The sequence below is a fragment of the Lacerta agilis genome, chromosome 3 (genome assembly GCF_009819535.1).
Source record: "Lacerta agilis isolate rLacAgi1 chromosome 3, rLacAgi1.pri, whole genome shotgun sequence".
NCBI lineage: Eukaryota > Metazoa > Chordata > Lepidosauria > Squamata > Lacertidae > Lacerta > Lacerta agilis.
In genome coordinates, this window is record NC_046314.1 from 7,803,651 (window position 1) to 7,830,312 (window position 26,662).

Consider the following 26,662-nt stretch of genomic DNA (forward strand, 5'->3'; position numbering starts at 1 on the left):
TACTTTGGAAGAGCAGCATTCATGCTAATTTTGTATCTTTGTACCAAGATGATCTCTCACTGCCCACCTCCTGCCTTTGGTACTTCACTCACATTTTACCCCCCCCCTTCTCTTTGTCCATCTCTACCAGGTCAGAAAAACCCAGGTCATTGCAAACCTATGAAGAGTCAGCATAAATAAAGAGGTCTTCAACTCCCTATGCACTTGGCAAAAATATTATGAGGTTAAGCTTTTGGGGGTAATATCTCTACATTGTACAGAAGTAGTGGAGGCAAGGAATGTTCTGGCATGAAAGACTGAAGCCTTTAGATTTCTATTTTGAAGGCTACAGTGTAAGTAAAAATAAAACAAAAAATAAAAAGTGTCAGGAGGAGGACACACTGCATTTTCACTTTTCTTATATCAAAACCGATGAAAAGCAAAGTTGAAAATGACCTGAGCAAAGATTCATTAAGGCTTAGCACTCCCCCCTAGTGGCAAACAGCTGAATGTAACACAGCAGAGAAATAGTTCTGAAAATGAGGCCATTACAGGAGTAAATGTTACGTGTGTAAAGGGCTCTCGCAATAATAGTTACACACATACCATTTGTTAACTTCTGTAAGAGCCTCATGCATTCCATGCTACAGCTGTTCTCTGTATACTTTCCGTTTAACTCATGACAACTTGCTACTTTTGAATTTGTGAGCTGACTTAATGAAAACCAATGTTTTGCATCACCTCAAATCTTTGCTGTTTGATCAAAACTAAAATGAGTATTCACAGCACATGCAAGTTGGCACAACTCACTACTTTAGTATCCAAGCACCTGTCAACAAGCACAGTCATCTCACATGTTGTATCTGTGCATGGAGCTACATAATGTGCAACTCACAAGAGTGCCACACATTCCTAGGGAAGCAGTGCTACCATATTCACAATCTGAAATGTCTCTGTTGTACTTTTATTCTATATTACATACTTGCTTTTTAAAGGACAGGTGGGATATAAATGTTTTAACAAATAGGCGTAACACACAAATCAGATGTGATTTGTGTGATGCATATAAGCATAGCCTGAGCAAAGTCCATTATCCTACTTTCAGATTACAGACCAGTGGACTCTACTAGATAGTCTACTTGCAGTCTTCCATCCCATCCCCTACATGGGAACAAATCAGATTCTGTTTCTAGATTCCTAGAAACAGTTAGTCAATAAGTGATGGCTGCTTATTATGCTATGCAGAAAATAAGGGTTTGCACAAAAATGGGGATTATGCAGTAGCTGAGGGGTGTGTGTGTGTGTGTGTGTGTGTGTGAAAGAGAGAGAGTATACGCATGTTTGCAAAAGTGTCAAGGCATTTCACATCGAAGGCAATTTCTGCTTTCAACTAGAAGCTACGTTCCTGCTGTCACTCACCGTTTATAACATGGGAAATGTCAGCTTTGTGGCTTACAAGTGAGCTTTCAGCAGCGCAGATGAGCCACTAGAAGGCTGCATACCATTGTGGATAGGCTGAAAACTTTAAAAGCAACAGTTCTGACAACTCATTTCAATCCAATGGATTTAATTGTGACATTAGAAGTAGAACAGAATCTCTGAAAAATATATACTAGTAGTACAGCAATAGAGATCTAAGGAGATCTATTATGAAACTGAAGTTATCATCATGCATTAGGTGATATTTGAGCTGTAGTTACTGAACAAGCTTTAACTTCCAATAATAAGGGTCACTAATCAGAGTGATTTACCTTGCTGATGTGCTTGCTTTCTCTACTGTGGACATTAGCTTTGCGAATGCATCAGTCACTTTACTGGTGGAGTTGGAGGTTTCCAGCTTTGAAGTTGTCAACTCATACAGTTCTGGATCCACACCTTATAGCATAAAATTATAATCAGTGATAGATGGAAACAAGTGTCACATGTTCAACTGCAATTTAGGATACTGTATTTCCATCTTCTGTAAACATCTGAGCTACTTAAATGTCTAATATGTGATTGAGATACAACTTGCTAATTTTCATCATGCACTACTCAGAGAATTGGAGTTGCAGATAAAACTGGCATACAAGATGTAGGGCAGGAGTGAAAAGCAAATTTGAATAATCATTTTCTTCTTATACCAAAATCCTCCAAGGCTTTACATTATTATTTAGAACATTATTTCATTGCTACACATTGATTCTTTAACTTCTATTTCCATTCCACTGTCTCTGTAGAACGTGCAAGTAGAGAGTATTTGAAGTCCTCATGCAATTTTTTTCTCTTCACTAAAGTATAAACAATTTCTCAATCTTCTTATTTGTTTCTCACCTTTTATTTGGACACAATTATGGAAAGAGTGGATTTCAGGGTTCAATGAAATATCTCAAAACAAGCTTTTAGAAATATGTAATATAATTTGGACAAACTGATGGAATTCAGTTTTTAAAGCTGAGACACCTAGGAGTTCAAAATGGCAAAAATGGGAAGACACCCACCCATTTTTTAAAAAAATCATTTTGATGAGGACTCCAAGATATACCACAACAAAACTTTCATCAGAAATTATTCATATGAAGGTTAAAGGGTGACACTATCTGTTACGTAGTGTGATCAAGTAGAAAATCCTTCAGTTAAGGCAAAGATGGAGTAGCACTTGCATCTCATATCCACTTCAAACTTGCGATCAATTCAACTGAAACAGTCCCATGTTCAAATCTCAAATTAAAATACAGAATACATTTGAAATACTGTCAGATGTTTACAGAACTCTTAAATAGAACAGGCCCAGGTCTTCTGAAGAGTCACATACAGAAATAATAACATTACAAGAAACAAAGCTTCAGAAATCCCATTAAGGTATGCCACTGAATAAAGCTGTAAGTATTTAAGATTTTAAAAATCACAAATGAAATTTCCAATATGTAAGATGGATTTGTAACATGTTGCACCACTTTGTATTTTCAAGCCATTTGTCAACTACACTCATTAGGCAAAATTTATTACCTTAGCATATGATTATTATAACTGCTACTACTACATGTTCTGATACTGCAATCATTTCACTAAAGTGCTTAAAAAACTGGTGCCATAGATCAATATCATCTAAAAGTGTCTACTAATACCCATAAAGAATATATACATATATTTTAAATGCATATATTTAAAAAAAAATCGCCTTTCACCAAAATGATTAAAAGGCAGCTAACAAAAGAAAAGGATTTTCATAGAAGTGTGTATATTTATAAAAACCTTAATGAGATTGAGGAAATTTAGGCAACCAAGTTTAGATCAAGCGCCTAGCTTAGGCAAAACATACACACACCACACACAATTACATACATAACCCACACAGAGAGCTGCAGGCTAGAAGCAAATGACTTTCCAAGAAACAAGCCAGAAAACCTACAGGCAATGATGACATCTGCGAATTTGCTGACAATATTCTAATGAAAACCCATAATAAATGATAAGGTGCCTTCTTTATAATCACTCCAAATGAATGTATCAGAAGTAGTCAAACTTTATTTTACTAGATGCCAAAAATGTCTACTAATAATCATCAATACTGTGGAATGCATAGATGGATTTAAAAGTTGTGTGTGAAGTTTTATATCAAACTACCATACAAAACTCAAGAAGTTACTGTACTTTTGACTTCCAGAAAATATGATCAAGTAGTTCTGAAACATAAACACTAGAAGTGAAAAAGTAATCATGACAATGACATATAAGAACCCTCACACACAAACAAAAAAAAATCAAGGATGTGATCTTTCCACCCATGAAAAAAATCTCTACAGATCATAATGGAGTCCTGTTCTCCCCACCCCGTAAGTGCATGGGCAAACTCTGCTCTATCAAGGAACATGAACTCCAAGCAGAGGGCTGTACAAGGGTATGGGAAGTGTGTTCACACCTTCTGTTCCAAAGTGACTAACTTGTGGTCCTCCAGTTGTTGTTGAACTATGACTCTCATCATCCCTGGCCATTGGTGATGCAGGCTGGGAGTGATAGGAGTTGAAAGAACCACAACATCAGAAGGAACACAGGTTCCCCCACCTTTGTTCAATAATCCTGCAGCTGCAGGATTTACTAGATGCCACTCCTTTAGTAACCACATCTCTTTGCATTCTGATTTCCCAACAGATTAATAATTCAAGGTAAAGTGAGAAACAGCTTTATCTTTCAAGAGAATTAAACTGAAGCAGACTGTTCTGTAAAAAGATATGCTATAACTAATCAGGTTTTTCTTCTAAATTTGCAGTTTTTTTTCAACTCAAAGATTAAAATACAGTATTTAAGGCATTGTCATGCAGAACTACCATACATTTATACTGCCTTAAATGACAACAGCAAAGCTTATCTATAAAATAGCTAGGTGTAAGATCTTGTTTGTAAACTTCATTACTGCAAGAAGAAATTGCAGCCATCTACTGGTTATCTTAAGATGTTAAGTACTAAGATTAATGAGACCCCTGAGCAAGTGCATTAATCATAGTTTTAAGATTTTTTCAAGTGAGCAACATATTCTCAGGAATACTAGGATTTTATTCCAACTGCATTTTCAAGTGGGATACGTCAAGATTTTAGCCCACAATTAAAATTGAAGCATTTCAAGTTCTTAAATTTCTTAGAATCCATTCTTTGCTCAACATTCTAGAGTACCAACCAAATAGTATTAACTAACTACTGGAGGCAAATGATAGAAAGGGGGACTATTGAAGGCGGGCATCTTAAAAGAAAACTGGAGCACAGACATTCTTCTTGTTTGTAGGAAAGTCACATAGTGCGGCTCATGCTTTTAGTAAGAATGTTAAGAGATTAAATTTGCAGTGTAGCACTCTGCTGACCTGGGATGGTGGTGGTGGTGCTAGAGCTACTGTCATCCACGGGCCCAAAGAAATCAAGGTTCAGAAGAGTGGAACCTCCACTAGCTTGAAATTCAGTGACCGTGTTGGTAGGCAGCCATATAGAAGGTAAGCCAAGGGAGGGATTTATGTGTAAAAAGGGGGTAAGACACACACTTGAACATGCCAGTTATAATTAGTACTCATTACATAGTTTTGTTTGATAAAAAAAGAATTCACATAATAGTGCTTACAATATTAGTTTGTAGGTTCTAAAGATGTTAACAAGTCAGTGTACATTCTAATGTACAAATGCAGCAAGGAATTCAACACTAACAACTTAAAAAGTAGCCAACATTGTTTAGAAAAATGGACAGAACCAGAGATCCAGATTAAAGGGATTAATTAAAGGGAAACATTTTTTTTTAAAATTCCAAACAATTCTTCTAATTCAAAATCATGTTATGTTCTCTACATAATTTAAAGAGACTGACAAATTGTATCTATAGCTTAAAGTAGCAGATTGTCAGTAGGTTAGCAAAACAAAATATGAATATTGGTAACAATGGTTCTCATTACATCCAGCTCCTTGGTGGCAAACTACATTGTTCCCCTTTAATACTGAAACAGAAAAATCAGATATACACATTTTAAAGAAATTGTTAAAAGAAAGCAAGATGAATTGACTGCAGTAATAAGACACCAGACAACAGCAAGAGAGTCCATCCAGGCTTTCCTTCAGCACTATGATATGGACCGAAATGTGGTTACATCTTTAAACATTGTATAGCAGTGTTTTTAGGTCACTGGTATGGCCAGTAATTATGACAAGTTCAACAAATGGCTAGGAAACTATGTCACTATCTACTAGCCCTAGTTTAAATTTAGAGGCTTTTAGATTTTGAAGCTTTGATAAAATATATGCACATTTTAAAACTAAAAATTTAAAAACTCTTCCTTTTGCAAACAGGTTATGTTAAAAACTGTGCTTGAAAGCAAGCACAACTACACATTTGACTATGCCATTTCAAACTTTACAAAAGTCTAAACAGGCAAGGGTTTGTTGAGGTGAGAGATGTAAACTAAACAAAAATTGTTTAACTATTCCATTCGTAGAACATGTAATGTGGTTGCGTGTATGCAACACAAATTTAGCAAAATGGTGTATTACCTTGTTCTTAAACACTACAGACTGCTTTAAATAGTGCATAACTAAACAGAAAGAAAGCCTGAATTCCCAAAGTTAAGAAATTTTGTGTGTGTGTGTGTGTGTAGGGGTTTGTGTGTGTGTGCCTACACACACACAAACACAGATATATATAAAATAAATCAGCAGAGAGATGTTTGTCTGAACTTTGTAGGTTTCTTAACTCTAGCTCTTGTGCTAGAGGCTCTACGGAGAGACGTACCATCTAAAGGGTTAGTAAGGCCACTGCTACTCCAGTCAAACTGGACAGGTGGTAGAGATTCCTAGAGTTGAAAAGTCAGAAATCAAATTTTACAGTCAGGTCATAGCATAACAAAATGTGTCGCATGAAGTTCTTTTGCATGCAAGCAAAAAAGCAACAACTGAAAAGCCAAAGGACAATGAGCCAGAAGTCATAAAAATAGTGTTTCATGTAACCTAAGAATAACTATGGTCTACAGATTGTTCCTAGAATGCCTGGTCTGGAAATTTTTATGCGGTGTTGCAAATATTTCCAAAATACAATGAAACAGGCCATTATATTATGCCAGCATTGCAGAGCTATCACTCTGGCACTAGAGGCAGCTAACACTGGCAGGAATGATTAAAATCAGGGCAGCAGAAACAGAACTTCATGTAACCAGTGCTTTTTTTCCTAGAAAAAGAGGTGCAGGAACTCCCCATTTTTTTGATGGACAACCCTAAGTTAATGAGCTTTTTTTTAGAGTGAGAAGAACACTTCTTTTTTTGGGGGGAGCACTGTGGATGCGTTACGATGTTGCCTCTGATGCGCTGCCCCATGGCCTCCAACACGAAGCCACAAGCACCATGCTGCTGAAGCCTCCGACACATAGCTCTGGGCACTGTGCCTCTATACAGCTACCAGTATGCTACAAAGAGGTGCTGGAACTCAGTTCCGGTGACTTCCATCTGAAAACTCCCCTGCCTGTAACAGCATCATCAGTTTTGCAGCTTTGAAAACCCTTAAAGTCACTTACAATGCAACTGAACAGTTATATCCAACTTCAGACAGATAAAACTGGCTCAGTGGGATGCTCTTTAATAATTATTTAATCTTAAAATAATTGTTAAGTTATTAATAACTAAAAGTATTATTTGGTTGCACACCAATGGGCAAACCTAAATCAACAGGCATATACAGGTGAAACTCGAAAAATTAGAATATCGTGGAAAGGTTTATTTCTTTCAATAATTCAACTTAAAAGGTGAAACTAATATATGAAATAGACTCACGACATGCAAAGCAAGATATGTCAAGCCTTTATTTGTTATAATTGTGATGATTATGGCATAAAGCTGATGAAAACCCCAAATTAACAATTTCAACTTTGGGGTTTTCATCAGTTGTACACCATAATCATCACAATTATAACAAACAAAGGCTTGACATATCTCGCTTTGCATTTCACAAGTCTATCTCATATATTAAACTCCAGTAGCTAATGAAAACAATTACTTACATAAATTGACTATTCCATGATATTCTAATTTTCCGAGTTTCACCTGTATAATCAACAGACACGTATAGTAAATCTATTGGTTTAGGGACTGAAGTGTGGAAGCTGCAGCAAGAATGAGAGGGGGCAAAGCTGTCTGAAGGTACTTATCTGATTTCTCTACGCAAAAGGAGATCCATAAGCTGGTTTATACTTAAATCTTTTTTTAAAAAAGGCAAAAACTCTTATTGGGATTTCTTTCTGAAGTGGTATCTTTGAATCCTAATAAAGTGACAATTTTCATAGGTAATTTTTATCTGCAGTTTTCATTATTTTTTATCTACAAGAATAAGCCTTCTATTATTAACATAAATAGGCTTGCCTCTCTTTATTTTCTGCTGCCCGTCTACTTTTTGCTACCTCTACTTTTATACATTCATAGTGAACTGTAGCATCACCTTTTTTTGAACAGGCATCAAAGCAAGGTCGGATCAAAGTGTACCAACAGATTGTTTCATTACATCTTTTGTTGCTGCTGCTCATAATGATTACAGCATAGAGAACAATCTAAATAATGCAAGTGCAATGGACAAAAGGGCAGCTGAGGAGATTTTCCGACCATTCTACACAAATTTTCAATTATGTTAGGAGAGATTCTAAGACTTGCATGTGAGCTTGTTCTGAAGTTTACTATTATCAAACACTAGAGCTCTAACTTACCAAGGGGCTAGCCACTGAAATACACACACAGAAATCACGAAGACATTTCCCAACCTGCTATTATGGATGACCAGTCTGTCCTCTGCTGAGAGGCACACAGTCTATACACCCCATTCATCTAATCTGTTCAGTGATCTGCGCATCTACTGAAACATTTGGTGACAACTAGAAGAATTTATGTGCCAGCGCTAGATATTCTGAGCATATCCAAAACTGGCAAGAAAACACATACATCATGCGTAATTTCAACACAATGCTTTGAATCAGGTAGGGTGAGTTAAGCAGTTTGTTATGTAGATCTAATTCTAGTTATCAGACTTTAAAAAATTTTAATGTTAACGTTTCATGGCAAAAATTATTGTTGTCATGTTTGTTCCAAATGGGAATAAAATGGAAAATAGCAATATTTTATCAGATCTACCTCTAGAGCAGACCTGCACAACTTGGCAGTAGGAAGGGGCAAAATTAAAACAGGCTAAATTTCAGCCACAGATTGGGGAAAAGGGGGGGGAGGCTAGAAAAATGTAAAATAAAAATGGTAATAATGAAAAATAAAATTATTTTTTCTTGTTGTTGGTACTTTTCTTGCTTTCTCTGCCTCCTCTCTATCTCTCCCCCCCCTTTTCGTTCTTGGTGCCCCTGCTATCTACTTGGACTTCTTGTTGTTTCTTGGAGGGGGGGCAACCTCAACTGTGGAGGGAAGGTGGGAATCTGTTAGTTGGTTGGTTTAGTGGCCTGCAGGTTTTCCTTCTTTGTGGCTCAACATCTCAGCGCCCCTCAGTGACCTTCTTGCCCCTCAGTGGCCTCCTCTTTGGCACGGCCACAACATTCACACTTCCCAGTGGTGGGTCCTCTTGGGGTGCCATGTTTCTCCCCCGCCCTGTCGATCTTTCGGGGTGCTTATGGAAGGTCTGTGGAGGGCTCAGCTGGAGGCAGAAGGGAGCTCCCCTTCCTTCCTTCCTTCCTTCCTTCCTTCCTTCCTTCCTCGTTGGGGCTCAGGAAGGATTCATGAGGAGGGCTAGTGTTGTGCAGCAAGGGGGCTTTTCCAGGCCCTGTTTGAGACCTGAAGATTGGTTTTGACGGGAAAGTGCGAGGGGAGAGGGAGAGTTGCCTGCAACGAGAGAGGGGTAGGGTGGGCAACAGGGGGGCTAGGCAAGATGAGTGCTCAGCTCCCCATTAGGGCCAAAAGGGCATGGACAAAGCATTTTTTGCAAGCTGCACAAAATCCTTTGGAGGGTTGCAAGTGGCCCATGTACAGTGTGCAGGCCTGCTCTAGAGGCATGTTCTGCAAAATTCAGTATTTTGCTTACTCCTGTAGAAAGAAGCAAGTCTGATCGTCCTACTGTTTGGATACCCTTTTTTGGTTTTAAACACAAGAGATGTAAACCGACATAATAAATGGCATCAATTATACTTTTTGGTTATGTTCAAAATCTCAATACAAGTAGATTATAGATCACTTCCTCCAATCACTTGTTCTTTTTCCAATCATCTGGAATTTAACAGGACTAGGAAAGATAATCTATATCTAAATGCAGGAGAGGGGAAAAAATTCAAGGATAGAATGTGTTATTTTATAAACTCTGGCACTTCTTTCAAATGCACAAGAGGATTAAAAGCAATAGGGAAAGGATTAAAATCTTTGCCTGTGGTTTCTATAAGTATCACAACAGCTTTAAAACTGAAAAGGGTAAGAAGAGGTATAGGAAAATAACCATTTTAATCTCCTGGAAGCTGTTATTTAGGTATATTGTATGGTCAGGACAGCCCATTCGCTATAGAATATTACAAAGTGTTGAGGCTCCTCTCTGTTGGCAGTCAGCCAGAGATGTAGCTATGAGGCTCTTCAGGCATGAGGGCAAGACCTCAAGGTAGGGTGGAGTGGGGACGTTTGGTGCATTATACAAGTTGTCAAGAGAAGCAACAGTCCGCCCACCCCAAATTAATGAGTTCTGAACAGGCATATGCCCAGAGCCCTTTGATGGTGGAATCAATGCCGCAAAACATTGTTATTTTTTACCTGGAACTGATCAGTTGTACATATATTCATCTCTGGTGATGCAAGTGGAGTCTGTCCTATGGAAGCTATTTTCTCTGCAGCAGATATTGGTTTCAGGGGTTCCTTTGTAGGCTCTAACATACCCTAGAAATTAAGACATCACAGAATCTGCTCAAATACCACCCTTTAGGAAACACAAAAATTAGTCAAACCCCAAACAAACAATTATTCTTCCAACAATAATGCTGGATTCACTTTTGTATATTCCCCTGATTGACTACTTAACATTATTATTTAAAGTTGACTTTTATAATTCATGTTAAAGAAATGACAAAAAGCCACTCTTAATCTGTTTTAGGGACAAAATACTGGAGTATAGAACTTTTTGATTTTCTAACCAAATTTGCTGTATTACAGAACTATTTTGATTTTATTGTAGTTCAGAACTATTTGATATTCGAACCAAGAGAAAACACAGGTCCCACATAAGCACAAAAAGCCAACACCTTATTTCTGTTAACCCCTTCATTTCAATGTGCCTTATTTTAACTGCTGCTCATGTGACACTGGAGCGCCGTACAATGATTTTATAAATTTGTTAGTATCAGTATCAAACTTTATTTTAGTCACAGACCAGCATAAGATAAAACAAACGGATAAACTGAACACATAAGACTTAAAACAGATAAGGGATAAAAACTAATAATTAAAAGGTGATTATGCCATACATAACTTAAAAAGATAAAAAAGAACAAACGGTTGAAAGCGGCTATAAGGGAGGGAACGTAAAGGAATTTGTTACCCATTTCTGCCCAGCCACAGTCAAAGTGGGTGATATTAGTGCCTTTAAATTAAGATATATCTAGTTTGCTAAGATACCGAAATACTGATCATTCTTTTTATGGACTATAAAACATGCTGTAGGTATTATACCAAATCTACAATTACTTCTGACAAGAAAGTATAGATAATTCTAGGCTTTCGAAGGAAACTGCCTGAAATAGTTAAAACTTACCAATCCTGCTGCATACATGGGCACTATAACAGGTTGCTTCTTGTTACCTGTAAAGAGCTAAGACAAAAGAAATTTCCATCTGATTAGACTGAAACATTTTATTTGTGAAGTCCAGTTAGCCTCAACTCAATTTTGGGTCAATGGTTAGCCATTTTCATGCAGTAACTTACAATCTTTGGGTTGCAGTCAATGTCATGTGAGCTGTGTTCAACTCATGACATGAGACTATCCCTTCCTCATCAGCCTCCGGAATCCCACTCACCCCCACTCTGAAGAGTCCCTAACTACTGGGTGCAGCAGTTATTATTACTTGCTGCTTGTCATGATTTTTAGACTTATTCTCAAATTTAGAAATGATTATTTTAGCATAACTGCTACTATATAAGATTACTGCTGCTATGTAAAATTACATGGACAATTTTAAATTGTTTGTCATTCTTGTATGTCACGCAAGAGTAAGAGATTTTGGGCAACTGATAGAATAAATACATTTTAATATAAACAACGACATTCTTAGGAATAATATCGCACACTTATTTTGTGTACCAACAGAATGGAAGAAATTGTTGCTTAGTTGGCTTTGCGGATAACTCACGATGTTTCTTGTGTCGATTCCCAGAGAGCAGAGGAGTTTTTTGTTGCTGAGGGAGCCACCCCACTGATATTTCAATCCATATGCATCGTGGATATCCTGAAGCTCTGTCCACACATCTAGCAGTTCCCTACATAGTCAGTTATACATCAAGTGAAACAGTGAAGAGGGGGAAATGCTAGAACTCAGCAGTTTTAACCACTTCATTCCACATCTTTAAATTACTGGCATATAACAACATTCCCCATTAAACACATGCCCAAACACCAAACCTCTAGGGAGATAACAGTGGTATAAGGTTCTCAGAACAATTATTTTTCTAACTTATAATTAGAAAATGATGTCTGCAGCAAACAAAATGATGTCTACTTGGAATTCAACGTATTAATAAATAATATAACTGTAAGTAATAAGCCACATCCTATTTAACTACCTCATTTCCACATCACTTAAAAGTACAACAAAAACCCACCAAGTAGATTATTCTGTGGCAGCAAAAGCAGACACTAAAAACTAACCACATTGAATTATGCTTTGTTAAAGAAAACAAAATGCAAGCAGTAACTAAAAATCCACTGATGTTTGCAGCCATTAGAAGATTACTGTTGTACACCCTCAGAAAACATCACTGGAAGCTTACATGCTTCTATGTATCTATCACATTAAAAAATGGTCCATACCTTTGTGACAAGGCCTCCTCTGTCCTCCCAGGTTTATTACTCATTTCCAACAAGAGATTTAAAGGAGCAATCTCCTCTTCCATTTCAGAGACAGTTACAGGAGGAAAACAGGCTTCAAATATTCGTTCTAGACGACTTAGCAGCTTTGTCTGCATCAGAACAGACAAAACCAACTTGTTGAAAATTATGCAAATTACTGCTTTTCAAAGTCAGGAGAATATGAAATTACAAACTTTAGATATTATTTCCTAAGCACAGATCAAACAAACAAAGCAAGCAAGCAAGCAAATAAATGGATAGAGCTTTGGGAAATAACTAATCAGTGGGCCTCAATTCCACTCACATGTGCCCTATTGCTCCCTGGTGAGGGCAACAAGACAAACCCCCGTTTCTTTCTCCAGTCTGGAGGTGCAACTCATCTCTGGAATGAAGAATGAAGATCCTATTTTGGTGCTGTGAAGACACACCTGTTGGGGTGGCAGCCCAGCACCAAAGCAATCTCTCTCTCTACATTTCAAGCTAGAGAGTTGGGCAAGTGAGTTCCCACACTTTGGATAAGTTCCCTGCCCCCTTTTCCAACTCCCAAATCTGAGTTGAGAAGGGCACCGTCCCCTAACCTGCACCCGCAGATATGAACTGCAAAGTCAAGGACAAAGAGACACAAAGTATCCTGCCAAACACAATTTTTTGCTCAATGACTTTGGCCATTCAAGTTCTGTGGATGCCTGTGAGTGTTAACAACGCTTTTAATTTCCACAGAATTAGTTTATGAAGCTTGGATTTGGTTTTTTCCTAGATTGTTGTATTTGATGTTTTAATGTGATGTAAACTGCTTTGAAATTTGTTCTATAAAATATAAAGCGGCATTGAAATAATAATAGAAGTAATAATTAATAATAATAATCTCAGCAGCCTTTGTGCTTTGCCTCTTTCCTATTTTTACTCCTGTCTTAAATTGATTTCAGGAGAGTTGTTGGCATCAACACTTCAGTCAGATATGAGGACATACAAACATCCTTTGCTCATGAAATCACGTTATGTCTGTGGGGAGAGGTTAAAGATGAAAATGCATTAAGTTTCAAAGAGAAAAATCATATTACCGTATTATCTTTAGAAGGGCTGATAACTTTTAACCACTTAATTGGAAATACAGTGCCACAAAGTTACTCCTTTAAAGATTCCATATTAAGATTTTTATTTTGCTTTTAAGAATCCCATCTAGCTTTTGTGTCAAGGCAGCAAACTTCAAGCGTGCACTGTGCAAAGGCCAAATTTTCATAATGATCACACTCTGCATTAAATAAGCGTAACAGAAAGCAATCACAAGTTAACTGTTCTGCATGCTTTACACTACAGTAACTATTGGTAAAGAACAACTATGTATGCCTGAGATAAAGCAGCTGCCATGCTTTATGAGGCACTGCATTTTGCTCAGAATATGGGTGTCATACAGTCACCATGTCAACACTGACTTTCATCAGTTCTCTAAACAGCATTTCACAATGCTTGACAACATCACGAGTCTCAGCAGCCCTTCAGTGTCCCAATCCAATATCGGATAGCCACATGAAGTTGGACTCTCAGATTTGACAGCAGTTGATCAATTGCTTTGAAAGAGGAAAAATAAAATTGGGTCACCCATGCCCCAAAATTAGTGACCAGAACTGTTAAAGAGGGCTGTGATGACTCACTGATGAGTAGATATGCATCTACTCATATCCTTTGGGGGAGAAGCATGCCTGCAACCCACTGTTGTTAAGCAAGGCCAGCCCATACCAAGGCATCTTTGTCCCTTATGGTATGCTGGTGGGGGAATGATCAACCTGACCATTCAGGGTCTACACCCAGAGAACAGCTTTAGGTTGCTGAAGGGTCATGAACTGAAAGTGCAAATCGGTTGCAGGTTTCAGTGCTTTTTCCCTGTCAGAATGCTCCAGTGAGGAGTACTGTCATCTTTGCTCATGCCACTGCTGCCTGCCAGCCACTTACTTTTTTAAAGGAAGGCTGGGGCGGAAAGGAGGTGAGGCTTTCCCCGCATGCTCAGGATGCTGCTGCTGCCAGCCAGGCGCAGCTAGTGGCAGGAGCTTCCTTTGCCCCTTTTCTAACAGGGTTGGGGTTTTTTTCTCAAGCAATGTTGTGTTTTGTGATTGAGAACAGTATGTATGCACAATTATTGTGCATTGGTGGTGCGTGTGTGCATGTGAAAGAAAGGGATGTGTATGTATGTGAGTGCGGTGGGGACAAGAGATGTACTTGGGCAGAGAAGGAGAGGTTTGTGTGGTGTGGGGGGGTATGAATGCACATGGGCAGAGAGGGAGGCATATACTGTATGTGCTTCTCTGTATGTGAGGTATATATAAAAACATATGAAAGAGGGGGGTATGTGTGTCTGCAGTCTGTATGCATATGGCGAGTGCCTGTGTGTGCGCTCTATTTGCATGCAAGAGTAATGTGGCCACCTTTTATATTTTCCTAGTACAAGGGATTGTACCCTGTTATTAGAAAGTAGCAGAAAGAAGTGTGGGTGTCTGTACAGAAAATCTATATTGTTTGAGCTCTACAATGAGTAACAGCAGAACATAGTTGACCTCCCATAGTAAGCATGATGTGGGTTTGGATTTTTGCAGCAGGGGGGAAGCAGCAGCAATTACTATCTTATGCCTCACCACCTTGGTTTTAATGCTTAAAAACTCCAAGTATGAAACAACACCTGTAAAATAAACACTTAATTTTTTATGTATTTTTAATTTTTATTAACTTTTTAAAATTCAAATCCCTTAAATAAAAAGTTAATCGCAAATTCAACATAGAAAGGGGGATGGGGCACAGGAAGAGGGAGGATAGGGAGCAAATTTAAAATTGACTATGATATGAGTAGTTCTGGAAGCCCAAAATTCAGGAGGCAATAAATCAATGGGTCACTATACTGAGTAAATTTGGACATGCGGGTCACTATACCAAAAAGGTTGGGAACCTCTGGCTTAATGGATACTTTGACTTGACTTACTGGCAAGCTGTATACAGGACTTACTTAAATGTTTATGTGTGTTAAATGAACTGTAAATTGTTGGTAATTAATTATGTAGCAGTGATGCTGTATATCTTATTATGTATTGTTATTATTGTATTACTGCATTAAGACTTTAATTTTTGTGTGAACTGTTTTTAGGACAAATTTACTTCTGGAAAATGTGGTATAAAAATAAATTGACAATGATAAAATGGGACTTATTTTATTGATTAGTACTACTGTAAATGCCATAGAAGTATACCCAGAGCTCAGTTAAGCAACAGATAAACACAAAACACTGTAACTTGTTGCAACTCAGGTTTTTGAGAGTGGTTTGCATGGATTAAGACAGATAGAGTAAGGGACCACCAGCTTCTCACACTATCCGTGTCTTTCTCTCTATGCTGACCTCCCTCTCTCTTCGAAATTTAGACTGCTATGTCTTCGGTTGCATCCTTTTTACAATTTCCTGCTCCTCCTCATATATTTTATTCTGGATCTTGACCTCAGTGATTTTTGCAGCTACCATGAGGGGTAGGGTGTATGTGTGTGTGTGTGTGTGTGTGTGAGAGAGAGAGAGAGAGAGAGAGAGAGGGAGAGAGAACTGGTTTTAAACAGTCTTTCATTTCTGAAACAGGACTTTCAGCTAAATAAATTATGTACAAAGGTTACTATGCTAATGGAACACATGGAAATTGAAATTCTATTAAAACGGCTTGGATCCAAAATGTGCATCCTGCTAGCAGAAAACATCTTCTACTACTGGTTTTTGAGAGAAAAGTGACCCTAAATCCAAGTTTTTGTGGAAAATTTTGCACTTGTAGCCAGCACTTTTCCTATGCACAATGTCTCTTGAGTTTAACACAACTTTAATCCTATTTCCTCTTCAGATTCAGTTCTATAGCTTGCTTCTACCTTGAATGGCTCTCACGTAGATGCTTGATTAAACTTTAAGCTGCATAACCTCTATCTGCTATGCTTTCAAAACTTGGCTAGTTTTTAAAATGAAAGAGCATCCTTATTTGTATATAACAAAAAAAGTAAATCACAAATTATCAAATGCCCTTCCGTCAAATAAATAATAATAATAATAATTTATTTGTACCTTGCCCATCTGGCTGAGCTTCCCCAGCCACTCTGGATGGCTCCCAAACGAATGTTAAAACAATACAGCATTAAATATTAAAAATGTCCCTAAACGGGGCTGCCTTCAGGTGTCTCTTAAAAATAGGATAGCTGCTTATTTCCTTGACATCTGATGGAAGGGTGTTCCACAGGGTGGGCGCCACTACCGAAAAGGCCCTCAGCGCTGGATCTCAGTGTCCGGGCTGAACGATGGGGGTGGAGACGCTCCTTCAGGTATACAGGACCGAGGCCGTTTAGGGCTTTAAAGGTCAGCACCAACACTTTGAATTGTGCTCGGAAACGTACTGGGAGCCAATGTAGATCTCTCAGGACCGGTGTTATGTGGTCCCGGCGGCCACTCCCAGCCACCAGTCTAGCTGCCGCAGTGCCGCATTCTGGATTAGTTGTAGTTTCCGGGTCACCTTCAAAGGTAGCCCCACAACTTTCAGTGGGTCGGGAAGACTCCCTCGCAGAGGGAAGCATTCACCACCCCACGGAGCCCATCGCCCAGCCCTTTCCAGCTCGCTTTTATTAGCCAGGATGGGAAAGGATCAAGGAGACAGGTGGTTGGTTTCACTCGTCCAAGCAGCCTGTCCACATCCTCGGAGGTAACAGATTGGAATTGATCCCATGAAACATGACTAGGATTGTCTGGTTACAGAGCAGTTAGAACTTAAAGAAGCTTTGTATGTGTGTGTTGCACCAACAGCACAGAAAGTCAAACTGGGCTGAAAGTATCTTTGCCACCCAAAATTCTAATGATTTAATACAGACATCAGGACTGCAAAGATTTATCACCTGTGCTGCATGTGTTCCCAAGTATAGCTAAAATTAGTGTTCTTGGAAAATTACAGTAGTGGTGCAACCTGGGAGTAAACCAACTCAACATAGTAGTTATGATTCAAAGTAGACCCGCTAGGTTTCCCACACTAGCCCCTCTCCTTCTGCTGGACTTTATGCTCCACCCCTGGAGCTGCTTCTGAGGTTGTGGGGTCAACCAGAGTTAATGCAGAAAATAGATTTTCTGCTAAAGATGCATTTGTTGCCCTGTGAAGAATTGCAGCTGGAAAGGAAAACAGGCAACACCCCCCTGCTCAATGCATGTGCATGCTGAGGCACTTTCAAAGAGCCTCAAGCTTAAATGGAATTTTGCTGGAAGGACTAACTCCCACATAAACATGCATAGTATTGGGATGCAAATGTAACAGGTAAAATGAAGTGTGTGCATTTTACATAATAAAGCAAATTGTAAAAGCAAATCATAAGCATCAGTAGCAAACTTTGGTAGTTACCCGAGCTGAAGCCGGCAAGTCCTGCAACTTCCCACTACCGGTTCCATGCAGAGAGGCTACAGAAACACTGTTAGGTGTATGAGTCACTGAATCTTCATCATCAAAAGTTGTGTCTGTCCTATCTGATGGCCACACATCTTTTCTGGCATGAGGTTCCACCACCTGCTCATCTTCAAAAGCAGCCCACAAGCAGCTCTCTTTTTGCTCAGCCTCAAAAGCATTCCACTCTGTAGCTTGGTTACAACCAGCAGAACTGAAGGCTGAAAACTCATCAGAGTCTGGAAACCTTTTTACCCCTAAGCCAAAGTCTCCAAACTCACTGTCATTTCCATTTTCCAATTCTGCAAGTGGCTGAACTGTCATGCTAGAACCAGCATCATCTGTGCAACATTCCTCCTCATTTGAAATCTCTTTTGATTGAGGAGCCCCCTTGGATGATTGCTGGTGAACATCACTTCTATCTGTGAAGTCACCACATGCATTACTTCTTTTACTGGTTTCTTCAGAAGGGCTTTGAAAGTGTTCTTGGCTGGCAGAAACTTGAGTAAAAGCAAGGGATCCATTGCTGACTGTGCCAAAGTCACCAAAATCATCTTCATTTAAACCACTGCATGACGCATGCCCAATGTCACTTTCACCATTCTTAACTATTTCGGAAACATATACGTTCTCTTCTGTAGGATGAGAGCCAAGACTCTGAACTCCACCTACATTAAGGCTTAATGTATCTGCATTATCATTGGTCCTTAAAAAGGTATGTTCTTTACTATTTCCAGTGTCACACTCCTCTCTTCCTCCAATACTTTCAGTTGTGCCTACTGAATTCACAGTTGCGTGTATGGAAGAAATAAAGGCATTATGTTCGAGTGATGTGCAGTCCTCTTTAGCCCTGAAGTCTTCATTGATCGCTAAATTAATTTTTGAAATGCAAATCTGTCCATATTCACAGCTTCTATCTGAAGTTGCTTTCTTCATAGATTCCCCCTCACCATTTATAATATTGCTTTCCTGTACACAAAGCACTTCTCTTTCATTAGAATTTGTGCATATTTTATTTCCTGTTTCGTCAACCAGGCTTGTTTGTTTATTTGAGAACGTGGCAAAGTCTGCAAAATCCTCTGCTGTGGTGGGTATAGACTCCAAACTTAATTCAGAGCTATTAGTGCTAATTATTTTTAATCCCTTTGAGTCACTGATACCATCTGTATCTTCAGCTTCCTGAGAATTTGCTGTGTCCAGTGCTGCAAACCCATTTGTTAGAACTTCTGGACATGGCTGTTTCTCACCATTACAGCTGTCTACTTGGTGGTCCTGACTTGAAACTTTCATATCAGTCCAAATAATTTCAGAGTATGACGACTCTAATTTTCCAGTTCTAACTTCTTCCGCATAAATATCATCAAGTGAAGTACCCAAACTTCTACACTCACATTTTTCTTTGTTACTATCAAGAGGAAACTCTTTAACAGTAGTAAAAGCTATAATGCCATCTACACTGCCTGAGTAATCAGAGTTACATGAAGGTTTATGTTCTTCCTTTGAACTGGAGTAATCTGATGCAAAGTCAAAGGCTCCAGTACTTCCAGCATCGGAAAACCCACCAAAATCACCAAACTCATCTTCATCCTCCTCCTCTGCTCCATTATCTAGTGGTGGTGGTGATGAAGAATACATTCGGATGATATCTGGTTCCATGGTTCAGTCTTTTATGAAGGTTACTTTGCACCTACAAGAAAAAAGGAGCAAGTTACTTCAACATGCTGAGTTCAAAATGCTGTCAACTATAACATAAGAGAAACCTGGAAACAATTTACTGTGTTTTACAATATACAGTAAAACACTTCACTTTAGTTGTTCATCTTAACATCCAATCTGAAGATGCTATTAAAAGAACATGCCTCTGCCCCAAAATTCCTATTGATGAACCACAAATTCCTTTGGTATATGAGACTTGCCCTAACTACATGGGACATAATTTATCAATTCACAGATAAGCCACCTACAACACTTTCATTCAGTTATTTTATTTATAATATTCAAAGACTTATGATACTACAAGTGGGTCAAAGTGTTGCAGTATATTCCTGGTGTGTGCTACCTGAATCCGTGGCTGAGGGCAGGGGAAAAACACAAGTTACCAACAAAGACACACTTGGGTCTTACTTTATGTCCCAAATGTTTGAAGACTAAAAACTGCAACCGTTCTGCATGCAAGTTAATGGCACTTGCGGCTTCTGCATACAACTGAGTACTTGTTTTAATCTGGGAGGAAGCCTAAGGGGACAATTTAAGCAGACTGATCTTTGCCGCAACCCAAGAGATAAGGGGTATTTTTGGTAGCCTCACATCTGAACAGCAGTATTACAGTGGACTACTACTGATCACCGAAGAATTGATGCTTTTGAATTATGGTGCTGGAGGAGACTCTTGAGAGTCCCATGGACTGCAAGAAGATCAAACCTATCCATTCTTAAGGAAATCAGCCCTGAGTGCTCACTGGAAGGACAGGGCCAATACTTTGGCCACCTCATGAGAAGACTCCCTGGAAAAGACCCTGATGTTGGAATAGATTGAGGGCACAAGGAGAAGGGGACGACAGAGGACAAGATGGTTGGACAGTGTTCTCGTAGCTAACTTGAGTTTGATCAAACTGCGGGAGGCAGTGGAAGACAGGAGTGCCTGGCATGCTCTGTTCCATGGGGTCATGAAGAGTCGGACACGACTAAACAACAACAACTACTACTACTACTACTACTACTACTACAAGCTATTATCTCTCAGTACAGCCCTCCATCCTGCAATAGGGGTATAACAATCAAGTGTACTGCAAGTTATCTCAGCCCAACCTGCAACGACAGATAAAATTAAAGCTACAACAGCTCCAAAGTGTTATCCACTATTAGATTCAGTTCAACCTTTAATGTCCAAAGATAATATATTTGCACTCAGTGAAGTTCAAAAGTTTACCACTACCTTCCTTGTACACATGGGTGGTAGTGCTTTGCCTATAACGGCAGGCACGCTCCTACTGAAGCTGGAAAAAGTCAAGATACATGCAACAGAAGCACAGATAGTTTTTACTATTGCTGGAGCACACATGGCTCGTACAGAAATAATGTTGAAGTACATGGTGTTAAAAATGAGAATTTTGTAAGAAAGTAAACAAGGCTGCCATATTGTTTTGCCCTAACCTGTTAAAGCAGAAGTTACTTTATTTTTATATTATACACATATCCATTTCCTAACATTCCATCCTCCTCTCCCAGGTTCTTGTCACTGACTGTGTTTGCAAGTTAACAATAAGCCAGACCTTCTGGAGGATACCACAGCTGAAGCCCTTCCTTAGAACTGTGCACTGACAACAATAGATCTGTGGTGTTAGTTTTGACTACGAAGCCTAAAAAGTTTAGGCCCTATGTATAAACAAAAGCAACTCATTCCCCATGTCCTTCTTACTTAATAAGGTTACTGTAACAGCAGTAGAAAATCATTGGTATACCTCATTCAGATAATGAAAACATGTAGCGCAAGAGTTCTCTCTTCTCCTGCCAATTATGACAATTTGTGCAATATGTTGTCTGCACAAAGGATTTCTTGTGAGTATGCACTACATTTCATTTCAAAGCATTTTATACTTTCAATACTAGAGCCAATCCCTTGACAAATAAAATGTATACAAAGGACAAATAAAAACTGTTTAAAATTCAAAGCACCCCACCCAGTTCTGCAAGTTACAATGACCCAAACTCCTGAAAGCTATAATTTTGTGTTCTCTTCAGAAATGCTTTGCAACACTAGAGCTCTCTTGGAATTCACTGAGTTATGCTATTTAAATATGGTTAACTTGATTCTCTAGCCCCAAATGTATTAATGTTAATCAAAGCTTCTTATTATTAATGACTTCACCCAATAATTCAACTTGTAGAAAATTTCATATACTAAGTCAGCAAAAGATGCATCTATAATAGAGCTAAAGCAAACTCACAACTTAAAGTAATCCCCAAATCTTTTTCTACTTGTTCAAATGCTTTCCTCACAGGAGTTATGTAATAAGCATTACAATTACTAATAACGACAAAAGTGCCTGTCTTTGAAGTGAAAGCTACTTGTAAACAAGTTTACTCATATGCCTTCAAAAGCCAAGAGCTAAACATGATCACAAGTGAAATTCTTCTCCCACCCCCCTTCATCCCTAACCTCATCTCAATACTATAACAGACTTCTTGTGTTTTGGAATACATTTCTTTTTTATATAATAATTTCTGGCAGCTTCACATTTTTCTTCTTAATGAAAGGTAATGGAAGCTGTACGCCGGCTCCTTTGGCCAATAATGCAAGATGAGCACCACAACCCCAGAGTCGGACACGACTGGACCTAATGGTCAGGGGTCCCTTTACCTTTACAACCTCTAAATTGTTGCTTGGGCATATTTATTTATTTATCCATTTCAAATTAAAACTGCACATAAATACCAGAAACAATCCTTATCTCTCTAAAGCATTAAAATGTTTTTCTTCTGGACAGCTCTCATTTCTTCACACTCAATAATAAATGGAAATAGCTACTGCAAGGAAATTTCACTGTGAAAATCCATTCAGAACAGCTCAAATGCATGTAACACAAAGGTATCCTTGATTTAAAAGTCACTTTCCATATGTAGTAATACATATTACTTCTTGGTTTAAACATTAATTTGCTTTAATTCCCTATACAGTACCAGATAAACATTGTATTTCACAAGTATTTCAGAAAAACTTAAATAGAAATATTTTGCTGTGCTCATCTCCTAGTATTTTTGCATAAAATAGTGGGCCACAATCAAGATCATGAGAGCAAGTGCAAGGGGCTTCCACTCTTCAATCCCCTGTGTTAGAAACTCAGGTATATAAGCTAGGCACATAATGGCACTTTGAATCTAGGTTGTGGTAACCACAACAGAATGTCTATTAGCCAGGACTAAATAACTCTTGGGGTCCCTTCCAACATTACAATTCTATGATCTCAACTACATTGCTTGACTGTAGGTTGATCTTACACTTGTCCCTGTATGCAGGGAGAAACACACAGTGGAAATGGAAATGGTATTAACTATCGAGTAAGGCAGTTTTTTGAACTGTGATCACCAACCGGGTACCCAGAAATCTCCTATGTCACAACTGGACTCGTGCCAGTAGTAAAACACACCTTTGCACCTGGCTAATTTCAAACACTGTCAGCCCCCTCCCCTTTCTAAATCTGCTATGGAGGTCTGTCAAACCTCCAGAGCAACTGATGGGATACAAGGAGCTGAAGAGGGAGTGAGAAAGTGCAGAAGAAGAGAAGTATGCTCAATATTAACCATTAATTATTTCAGTATAGGTATATTAAAATTGCAAGTCTTATCAGTAACCTAATATAAAATCTGATATTCTTAAATCTTTTGTAAAGTTTCATTCACTAGTTTTCAGATGAGCTTTACATAATTTATTCTCTTGCATTACCCCTCTAGTGGAAACATAGTCAACCAAGGTCAAACTTCAATACTTATCAAATGTATCCATGCAAATACACCTCATTCACAGACAGGTATGCATCTGAGTTATTGCAGCTATTTCCTATACAGTAGCACTTCTGTACCCTAAACAGCTTTAAAGCAGAAGCATACTGGCATCAGAAATTGTGGCATCAGAAATAGATTGAAGGGGTCCTAGCGTGTACAAACTTTTGCTGGAGCTCAGACTCAAAATTACAGTCCACAGAACTGATTATCCTTACACTACCATGAGACAAAATCCTATTATTATTGTTGTTGTTGTTGTTGTTCCCAGAGGTCTCAGGGTGAACAACAACAATTCTCACCAGTCCCTTCAGGTGATTTTCACACACACACATAAGAAAAAGTACTGGTATCTCATGTCTTCCCACACTCCCAAAAAACTTTAGGGGGGGAGAGGGAAGGGGGGAGAGAGAAGGGGGAGTATCAAGGTTTGCTGAGGGATCGAGAGGCGAGAAAATTGAGTCCCAATGGCTTATTTTCGCAACATAATTTGGCAAAAATTCATGTTGATGGGTTAAAGAAGTTTTCTTTGACAGACATTAAGGCTTAAAATTTACTTCTCAATTTATTAAGTTTTAGATGTGGGTTAAACCATAGAGCCTAGGACTTGCTGATCAGAAGGTTGGCGGTTCGAATCCCCACGCCGAGGTGAGCTCCCGTTGCTCGGTCCCAGCTCCTGCCCACCTAGCAGTTTGAAAGCACATCAAAGTGCAAGTAGATAAATAGGTACCACTCCAGCGGGAAGGTAAATGGTGTTTCTGCGCGCTGCTCTGGTTCACCAGAAGTGGCTTAGTCATGCTGACCACATGACCCGGAAGCTGTACACCGGCTCTCGGCCAGTAATGCGAGATGAGCACCGCAACCCCCGAGTCGGCCACGACTGGACCTAATGGTCAGGGGTCCCTTTACCTTTACATATACAAAGAAACAAGTCATGCTGTTCTTAGCTTAGCCAGCATAAGCTTACCTCATCTATAATGTATCACTAGATTCTATCTAAACCATCACTGTATAAGCTCGAAGTGTTGAAATCATTACCGCTGTCCTCCAGTCGCTTGTAATGGAAATGTGAACACAGGATATTACATTTCTTTAGCGGTTGTCTGCTTCAGTTCAACAACGTTCCATTTTAAAGTGGAACATCTTGTGGAATTATAGCCACACAAACTACATCCAGGCAGAGCCCATGACAATATGCAACTGGCAGGAATCAGTAGCCAATTTTGGCTTTATGATAATTATTCCCCCCAAGTAACTGCTGTAGAAGAAGACTTCCTTCTACCAATGAATGTGAGCAAGTGATCCTAATAGGCAACGCTGTCCTGCGATATATAAAAAAAATCGATTACTGTAAGTGTAGTTGTGAAACAAGAGAAAACAGCAAAAACAAAACCCTTATATTTTTGTACAAAACACGTTTTATTTGCAAGGGATAGAAATCAGTGTACCGTATGGGGCAGCTACCTATACAAAAGTATCAGGCAGTATCCAATAGGGTTGGGCGACGTTAGATTTTCAACATCGTGATTTATCATCAGCCAAACATCACAGTTTGGTGATAAATCACGATACTGAACAAGCTGCACTGGCTCCAGCCTGGGAGGCACAGGGAAAAACTGGCTCAGCTCTCACCAGTCTGCTGCTCACCTACGGTTCCTTTAAACTTCTCCACTAGAGAGCGGCTAGCAGTGCACCCCTCAATGGAAAAGGGTGTCAGAGTCCACACCTCCTCAGTTGAGCAGCCATGCATACAAGCAGGAGCAGGGCTGGGGATCTCTCAGCTGGGGGGAGCACTTTAACAGAGCCCCCACCACACCGCTGGCTCGTGAGAGCCAGTGGTGGTTTGGGGGCTCCATAAAACTGCTTGGCTCAGGCAAGGGCAGCAGCGTGCTCCTTACCCAAGCAGTTTAAAGAAACTGAGAGAGGAAGAAGCTGTATCGGTGTCTCACCGAAGCAGCTTGTTTCTCCCTCTGCCAGTATGAGGGCAGACTGCAATGGCGGTTTCAGATGGTTTCATTCAGCAGTACATCACTAGTGAAACCGCTGCCTCTCCTGAGTCCATCTGTCTGCAGCGCCTGGCTACAGCTTGTTTCTCTCTCAGAGGGCTGGGCACTGGAGGGAGATGGACTCAGGAGCTGTGATGGTTTCACCAGCAATATACCACACCTTCAGCAACAGTTAATTGGGAGTACTTGGCTCAGGGCAAATACACCTGTTGTTGTGTCTAGGTTCAAGGACATTGGGAGCTGAGTTGAGATAAAAGCAATTTGCTCTCAGTTTGGAGCAGGCAGTTGCACTCTGAAGTGAGAAGTGAGAGCAATCTGCAGTAAGAGTATAGCAAGGTGGTGGGTAGAACAAAGTGAAAGGCTTCTGTTTTTGTACATAATCTGTATCTTTCAATAAAAGCTATCAGTATTCAACCGCAGATGCTTCTGTTACTGTGCATGACCTGCTCAACAGTCGACAGCTGAGTGAAGCTGTCATCACGGTCTGCCCCTCACACCAGTCCTGGGCGAGATGTCGCTATATTGCCCAGGCCTAGTTTCCAACTAAACTGCTCCACTGGCACAAGTACTTTGGGCTGTACAATGGAACTTTCCCTTGCTGTCACTTAAATCAGCAACAGAGGGTTGGGGAAAGCCCCTGAACATATTTAGGGGATATGCAGAAAGAGAAAAGGAAGTTCTGTTGTGAAGTCAAAAGTTATTGTGCCAGCAGAACTGTTTAGTTGGATACTCGCCATTACCTTGGCAATAGTCAGACACAGAAGCTTAATAATAGAGGCCTCAAGTCATACCATGTACACCCAAGACAGACGAAAGAAAGCACTTCTTCACACTGCACATAATGAAACTATGAAATTCACTCCACCAAGATGTTGTTATAGCCCCCAACTTGGATGGCTTTAAAAGGTGATTAGACACATTTTTGGATAACAAGGCCATAAATACTATAAGGATGATTATGACTTATCTCCACTGTCAGAGGCAGTATGCCATTCAGTACTAGATGGTGGGAATCACAAGTTGGAACAGTGCTTTTATGCTCACATCCTGCTTGTCCCATAGGCACCTGATTGGGCACTATGGTAACAGGATGCTAAAGCTGATGGACCTGTTGGCCTGCTCTAGAAGGGCTCTTTGTAATATCAGAATGCTGGAATGGAAAAACTAAATTCAGCCTATCTCTGCGGTATAGCATGAAAGAGAAGGAAATAGCTTAGAATTTTGTAGGCTTT

General features: G+C 39.4%; 1 protein-coding gene across 5 annotated transcripts in view; it reads right to left on the bottom strand.

Annotated features, from left to right (window-relative positions):
• Window positions 1-26,662, bottom strand: part of AFTPH (aftiphilin) — a 35,003-nt gene that overhangs the window by 5,919 nt on the left and 2,422 nt on the right. For 3 of the 5 annotated variants that reach the window (XM_033142735.1, XM_033142736.1, XM_033142738.1), the window contains 8 exons: window positions 17,888-19,613; window positions 12,461-12,609; window positions 11,784-11,910; window positions 11,189-11,245; window positions 10,195-10,317; window positions 6,221-6,281; window positions 4,815-4,898; window positions 1,731-1,854 (listed from right to left, as the gene is read on the bottom strand). In XM_033142735.1, the coding sequence (XP_032998626.1) occupies window positions 1,731-1,854; window positions 4,815-4,898; window positions 6,221-6,281; window positions 10,195-10,317; window positions 11,189-11,245; window positions 11,784-11,910; window positions 12,461-12,609; window positions 17,888-19,582 (2,420 nt within the window). In that variant the 5' untranslated portion in view covers window positions 19,583-19,613. The remainder of the gene's footprint in view (window positions 1-1,730; window positions 1,855-4,814; window positions 4,899-6,220; window positions 6,282-10,194; window positions 10,318-11,188; window positions 11,246-11,783; window positions 11,911-12,460; window positions 12,610-17,887; window positions 19,614-26,662) is intronic. The other 2 variants (XM_033142739.1, XR_004426165.1) reach the window with 2 other exon arrangements.